The sequence below is a fragment of the Sinocyclocheilus anshuiensis genome, unplaced genomic scaffold, assembly GCF_001515605.1.
Source record: "Sinocyclocheilus anshuiensis isolate Anshui unplaced genomic scaffold, SAMN03320099.WGS_v1.1 scaffold278, whole genome shotgun sequence".
NCBI lineage: Eukaryota > Metazoa > Chordata > Actinopteri > Cypriniformes > Cyprinidae > Sinocyclocheilus > Sinocyclocheilus anshuiensis.
Window position 1 is genome coordinate 1807891 of NW_015546072.1, and position 7667 is coordinate 1815557.

General features: G+C 39.7%; 1 protein-coding gene across 3 annotated transcripts in view; it reads right to left on the reverse strand.

Annotated features, from left to right (window-relative positions):
* LOC107699737 (MAM domain-containing protein 2-like) overlaps nucleotides 1–7667 on the reverse strand; it is a 20468-nt gene that overhangs the window by 2992 nt on the left and 9809 nt on the right. For all 3 annotated transcript variants that reach the window (XM_016501083.1, XM_016501082.1, XM_016501084.1), the window contains exons 7-10: nucleotides 6345–6438; nucleotides 3102–3248; nucleotides 1878–2143; nucleotides 607–703 (exon numbers count right to left, since the gene is read on the reverse strand). In XM_016501083.1, the coding sequence (XP_016356569.1) occupies nucleotides 607–703; nucleotides 1878–2143; nucleotides 3102–3248; nucleotides 6345–6438 (604 nt within the window). The remainder of the gene's footprint in view (nucleotides 1–606; nucleotides 704–1877; nucleotides 2144–3101; nucleotides 3249–6344; nucleotides 6439–7667) is intronic.

Sequence of the window (7667 nt, forward strand, 5' to 3'; positions counted from 1 at the left end):
TAGTTTTAGTTAGATCATATTTATACATTCAGATCATAAAGTTCCGTCATCTTACGAATCCAGGAATTTGCTTCTCTCAAAAAAAAAATCATATGTTCATCAACATTAATTTATATTTTACTTTTAGGACTATATTATCACTATACTCCCCTGATAATATAGTCCTAAAAGTAAAATATAAGTTAATATTTGTATGTACATACAGATAGTGGCCCATTTCAATAGTTTATGCAGTTTGATTGTTTACTTTCTTACTGCGGTGAAGCAGCCATGAAACTTCATGTGAAGAATTTCAAAGATTTCTGTCATACAAGCCTCCATTGTACTACAAATACACACAGTACCACACAGTGTTTCCATATGGCACTTGACTTGGCAGCAGTCAAAAAGGATTTCCAAAATGCCTTTTGAAATCATTTCTGCTTTTAAATTCAGAGATGTGGATGTGGACAGTACCACATGATCCTGGTGTTTGTTAAAAACAGCAAGTGATTCAGCCAGGAATTGGCTGGTGGGAGCAAAATGCCAATAAAGCACCCTGTAATAAACTTACATCACCATGTGTTGTTTTGACATGTTTTCTCATTGTCAAAAGGGCAGAAGTACCTGCAGCAACCCGACAGTCACCAAGGGTCACTGAGATGTCATCGAGAGACACAAGCCCACAGTCCCAGAAGTTTCTGCAGATGCTGACAAATGCTACCTTAAAGGGAAGTTAAGATAAAAAAGTCCATAATGACAAATAGTTAAAATAGGGAAGAACATGGTCTAGTATGTTATAATTTTACCCAAAAACAAAACAATAAGGTCTATTAAACATTAATTAAAAGTTATTTTAAAAGACATTACAAATAACCCATGTAATTTGTCCTCAACATTTACAGTACAGACCTCAGTTTAAAACTCTTTGATTTTTTTGTGGTTTTTCTCATATATGACTTTGACATTTTGAGGAGGCACAAAATATTCGACAAATGGAAATGCTGTTAATGGGGTTTTGATGTGGTTTGCCTGTAGACAGACACTCCCTTCAAAAGAGTCTTGCGCTTCACTTATTATCCCTGAGATTACAAAAGGAATTCACACACGGGGTGACCCAAAGTTCAATAAAAGATTTGTTACGGCTTATCATTTGGAAATGACAAGAAAATACTTTACTAAAACAAAAAAGTATTAAAACTGAATTTGTGCTTATCATTCAGGACAATATCCTTCTATCACCTATAATCTGAAGAACACTTAAACCTTCATGTTGTAACTGTTTTCTATTTGAATATATTTTAAATATAAAAATATATTTATTATATTAAATATATTTATATACTTAATATTTAAATATAAATGTATTTTAAATACTGTATTTAATATATTTTTTAAATTTTTTTTTTTGCTGAGATGGCAAAGGTGAATTTTCTGCAACCATTACTCCAGTCTTCAGTGTCACATGATCCTTCAGAAATCACTCTAATTTGATGATTTGATGTTCAAAAAAACATTTATTATCAATGTTAAAAAAAACAGTTCTGCTGATTAATATTTTTGTGGAAATCATGCTATTTGTTTTCAGGATTCTTTGATAAACAGAACGTTCAAAAGAACAGCATGTATTTGAAATATTGTGTATAAATATAAAAGTCTTTACTGACATGTTTGATCAATTTAATGCATCCTTGCTGAATAAAAGTACTAATTTATTTATTTATTTTAAATCTTCCTGACCCCAAACTTTTAAAGGGTGGTGTACACAAAAACAAAGTCATAAAAAACAATGTTACTCTACTGAATAGTGAAATAAATTAATATTAGCCATTATCATGCACACAACCCAGTCTTGAAGAAACTCATATTTAATAACAATCCATTCATTTTACACTTACCTTAGTAGGCATGGGCTTTAGGTATGTGACTTCCACCTCTGTCCAAACATCTTTAGACCTCTCAGACACGGTCCAGATTTTCTCCTGAGCTATGTTGTTTTCATCATAGACATAGAGAGCCAGAGCATTATCTATTTTCATGAAGCCATGCAGGGCATAGTAGAACCTGAGGCAGTATTTATGGTTCCCTGGTAGGGACGGTCCAAAAAGACGACCCACATACCCTGAACGAGAGGTATGACGAGTGTTGGCCAAGAGAAAAGACCCTGTGAATGTAATGGACATGAAAGATTTATAAATCATAAATAATCAGTGAAATAAATTATCATTTTATGAATGTTATCTTATTTTGTGACTTTTTTGTTCCTTAAGTTTTCGTCTTTTATCATATTAAAGGAATAGTTAACTCAAAAATTAAAAGTTGCTGAAAATGTTGTCATCCTCATGTATATGAATTTGTTTCTTCTTCAGAACAGATTTGGAGAAATTAAGCTTGCTCAGTAATGGATCCTCTGCAGTGTATGGGTGCCGTCAGAATAACAGCCCAAACAGCTGATAAAAACATCACAATAATCCACAAGTAATTCACACGATTCCAGTCCATCAATTAATGTCTTGTGAAGTGAAAAGCTGCCTGTTTGTAATAAACAGATCCATCATTCATGAGTTTTAACTTTAAACCGTCACTTCCTGTCATAATCCAACCATCCATAATCCATAATAATGCTTTCTTCAGTGAAATTGTGGATTATTGTGATGCTTTTATCAGCTGTTAAAACTCTGACGGCACCCATTCACAGCCGGGGATCCATTGCAAGTGATGTAATGCAAAATTTCTCAGAATCTGTTCTGCTAAAAAAAAAAAAAAAACTAATTTACATTTTTTTAATCAAATGAGTACATCTTGATTTTTGGGTAAACTATTCATTTAATAGTTATTCACTATGAATACTGATTTAATTAAAATTAAATATACATTAAGTAGGAAATTGTAGGAATCTCACTGATTAAAGCAGCTCCATAACATTGAACTTTATTGAGTCAAATGCACATAAAAAATATAATATATACAGTATGATGTAAATGTATGATATACATTTTTATTAAAAAAAAAGAGTCTAAAAGTATAATTAAACATTTCTTCATCAAGCTTGTACACATTTTTTTTTAAGTCAGATTCCACAAATTTGGTGAATTGATGAAAAGAATAGTCTCACTTCGCACCAGTGCCTGTAGTGTGATCCCCGATGCGGTAAACATTTGGTTTCACAGAGACCCTGTTCCACACTGAACCTCCAGTCTGTTCCTGATAATACTGACACAGGCCCTCCTCAAAGTTACAGTTTGCCACAGAGGGGTCAAACGCTGGCTCTGGAACATGAGGCACATGTAGTTAACTCACATCATGAACATCTCCCACATAGGCAGACTTTCTGTAAAATGTAACTGATGACTAAATTGAATGTCAGTGTGGTTGCTACATAACAGGACAACAACAAGAAAATTCCCCTTTAAACAGCAAGTTTGGGCTTTTTTGGGTTGTTGAATATAATGCTGAAGGCCCCTCTTAGAAAAATGACTTATTTTTGTCCCAAAGTATATTATGTTGGAAAATACATTTCTCATTATCAAATATTGGTGGAGCAACATAATTTGATCACAGGAAAATGTAACGTCTCGGTTACATATGTTGACACTGACATTTGGGGTTTCCCTTGGGAGCCCCAGTCACATCTGAGTAGTAAAAACAGGTCAATGAGACATTGCTATATAAGGAGGTGGTGTGCATCCACTCATTTAGGTTTGTGCTGCATAATGTCTCCGTTCCCTCCTTCAGGGAAACAGCTTTACATATGTAACCGAGACATTCCCTTTCAGTCTGTTGCTTTCAGCATTATTAATGTTTGGGCTCCATATGGAAAGCGCCACAACCACTGAAATGTGTTACGAGATCTGGTGATGCAGATGTTGGCAGGTACAAGCATGCCAAGTAACAGCTGGCATTCCACATCATAACCTACCCAGTGCCCTGTTGTGAGAGGAACTTTCCCAGAGGAACTTTCATTTGGTTGGGATCGCAAAAAGCAGAACTCACAACAAGGAGGGCCGCAGCCGCTGTTCCTTTTTCCAACAGGAAAGAGAAATTCCACTCTTACACAATAGTTGTGAAAGAGCTGTTGGTAAAATCGCGGCCAGATTTATTACACTGGGGAAGCATACCAAAGTCCATGCGGCGAGGGACACACAAGGGATCACCCGAAGGGAATCACTACGTGTGGGGCACTGAGCTCAGTACAGGGGCTGACCAACGGGAATACAACACAATTACTGAACCTGGCCAGCAGCACTGCCAACAACTCTAGGCAGTTGATGTGCCACTGGAGTCAAGATCCTGTCCAGGAGCCCAAGGCTGCACGCTCACAGCGCCCCAGCCTGTTCTGAAGGCATCTTTTGTAACAACAGCATGCCTGGACACTTATTCTAAGGGCACTCCCGTGCGTAGAAAAGGAAGGCCTGACCAAGGACTGAAAGTCTGGCATTAACCCAGTGTGACATGAACGCAGAGAGCGCCACAGCGCCACAACGCCACAGCGCCATGCCCATCTCAGGACTTGGGCCATGTAGCCAGTGCTGAAGCAGTCTCATATGCATCAATCCGAGCAGCGTCACCGTGGCTGCGGATGCCATATCCCCCAGGAGCCTCTGAAATTTTTTCAGTGGAACCACTGTTTTCCCTTGAACGAGTTCAGGCAGTTCAGCACTGACATGTTAGTGAGCTTGGCTGTCACAAGTCCAACAAGTAGAGCTTGCTCTATTCCCAGTTGACCTGAAGCCCCAACTGGCTGAGGTACTGGAGCATCAGGTCCCTGTGTTCGCGCAACAGATTCCAAGAGTGAGATAGAATGAGCCAGTTGAGGATACAGATGCCCACCTCCCTTAATGGTGCAAGGGCACCCTCTGGCTGCCACTGAGGTAAAGAAGACACTGTTGAACCTAGGGGGAAGGCTGGTGAACTGAATTGCATAGCAGAGTCTGATTGTTTGAATGAGCCAGGCTCCCAGACTCCGTACGAGTCGCACCAAAGGGACAACCGACACACCCGCATAGGGGCAGAGATGGGGAGCAGTGGGACCAAACCCTGAAGGCAGAGCGTCAAGGAACAGGGGTTGAGTGTGGAGTAGCACTCACCCGGCACCCGAAGGGTGAAGGGCTGGCTAGAGATACGTTAGAGGAAGCAACGCCTCCTCTAAACAAAACCTCTTGGCCTGTGGTGAAAGGGAAGGACAAAGCTGGGAGTGAGGAAGCAGCGTGTCGCTCACTGCCAGACTGCGTTGTGAATGACCAGAGACTGGGTTAACTGCTCTTTCATTGATCATTTTGGTACCAGGAAACAGAAAATAAATTCAACAAAAGATTCTATGCCTGGCCCTCCTCTGGGGAAAAGAGCAGTGCCGTCACCACCTCCTGGGTTGGCCGTCACCCCTCCATCTCTGGGTTGCCCATGTCAGGGCCGCTTCTCTGTCCGCTTAGCGGCCACCTGGGGCACGGGCCTGTGGAAGCTTGCCATTACAATCTGAGGTGTAATAGCAGCCTGCATTTGAGCAGATGTAGACACCAAAGGGGATGCCTTTGACGATGAGCAGACTGGAGGCCAGCCCCGTGGCGACACGGTGGCAGCGGTATCATGCCGGGGCAAGATAGGCTTGATGGCCTCCTTCTGCTTCTGGATTGCCGAGAACTGCTGGGCAAAGTCCTCAACAGTGTCGCTGAAACGGCCAGCCTGCGAGATGGGGGCGTCAAGAAAGCGAGCCTTGTCAGTGTCCCTCATCTCAGCAAGGCTGAGCCAGAGATATCCTCCCAGAAGGAGGAAGCTCAGCCGAGTCGACGTCCTCTGAATCGCCTGATCCCTGATGCCGCAATCGACATCTGATCCTCCTCCGGAGGATGTAAATGAGATTGTACAAATTCATACGAATTAGCCAAAAATTGGCCAAAGTATAAAATAGATACGAATTGTCAATGTGTTGCAAATTACCTCAAAATCAATCTAAATATTTCATGTAATAACATCACAGATCAGGAATTTGCAGTCTATATCAATAAACACATTTAAGAATGATGCCGTGAGAAAAACTACTATCAAAAAGTCATTTTACTCCCAATTGTGCTCTAAATAATTGAACAGCACAGACATTTTGATTCTTCACAGTCTAATAAGCATGGTAGAGAATTACTTAAACAAGAGAGAAAGAAGTACAGAATACAGTGTGTTTCCAGAGTCCCGATTAAAAAGACATGTCTACAAAAGAGTTAACATGTTCACAAAGTTACAGTGCCTGTTGAAAAGAAACCATAAAACTTGCTTGTGGTTTTCAAGCTCTGTAAACAGCTGTATTGTGTTATTTGGGATTATGCACAGTTGCATAAAGCGTGTTAGTGCTTATTATGTAACAGAACCGCACTGACCTGTCTCTGTGTGACAAAACTCTGGGGAGAAAGAAATGTCATCCAAAGCAACATAGCCACCACGAGGACTGTTGAACGCCACCTCAAACACCATCTAGCAAACCAAACACACCAATCAATCTAAATTAGATACATGAAGTGCCCAACATGAAGGGAACAATACTGCACAAATTAATTGATTCATTTGGAAAACCAAAATGTTTAAAATGGATTTAGTTTGTAAGCGTAAAAGTAATACAAAAACACTATAAGGTTCAAAGGAATTAGTAACACTTCAGACAGTGAACTCATCTGCTGGAGACGATCTCCAGACTCCACACACACTCCTACTCTCATTATTTACATTGTCTCCCAGAGTTGGCTGCTCACACTCAAACATGGCAGCCACAGTGCTAGCTCTTCACTTTATGTTTATACTATTCCTACAGATGAAAAATAAATACTCTTTTCTCTGCAGAACAGAGACTATGTTATGTATAGCTCTTTAAACTACATTTGCAAATTACTAAAGATATCTCTTACCATTGTTAGTTCATAATCAGAGCAGTTTAGATCAAATTTATAAGGTCAGTTTTCAATAGAACTATCCATACTTGATTTAGTTACAACAAATGTGTACAGTTTTCTCTACTCACTGAAGATTTTGCTAATTGCACAAAACAACATGGCCTAATAGCTGTCATTTCTCATTAACACCATCAATATAATAGGCTACTTAATGTTACACATATACAGTTTGTAATTTAATATTATTATATAATATTAAAGGTGACATATCATGAAAATCTGACTTTTCCATCTACCAACCAAGGAAATGTGAAAAAGATCAACCCAGTAACTTTGTTTTGGTAAGCCTTTTTCTGCAAGCGTCTGAGAAAACGAGCGAGTCTGATTTCGCTCCCTTGGTGACGTTGCAAAGGGATCTCATTATAATATTACCGCCCCTTAATCTGTAAGTTTCCACCCACGACGCCGTCATTTTGATTTTGCAAGCGACAACGGTGTACCAGTTCTAATGCCATGGCCAAAGTTTGAGCAAAACATGCTAACTGTTCTGTCTTTGGAACACTATTTAGAGTCCCAGCCTCAGAGGAGACTAGAGAGCAGTGGATTTATTGATTTATTTAATGTATATTGCTGCTGCCACACAGATTCGAAAGAACCGGTTCGCAGAAAAGAACCGAACTTCCCATCACTAGTTTTTAGCAGGTACGAGCTGTAATGGCACAGCTCTATTCTGGAAAAGGGGGTGGGGAGCAGCAGATCATTTGCATTTAAAGAGACAGGCCTGAAAAACAGCGTGTTTCTGCTTCAAAATGTTAT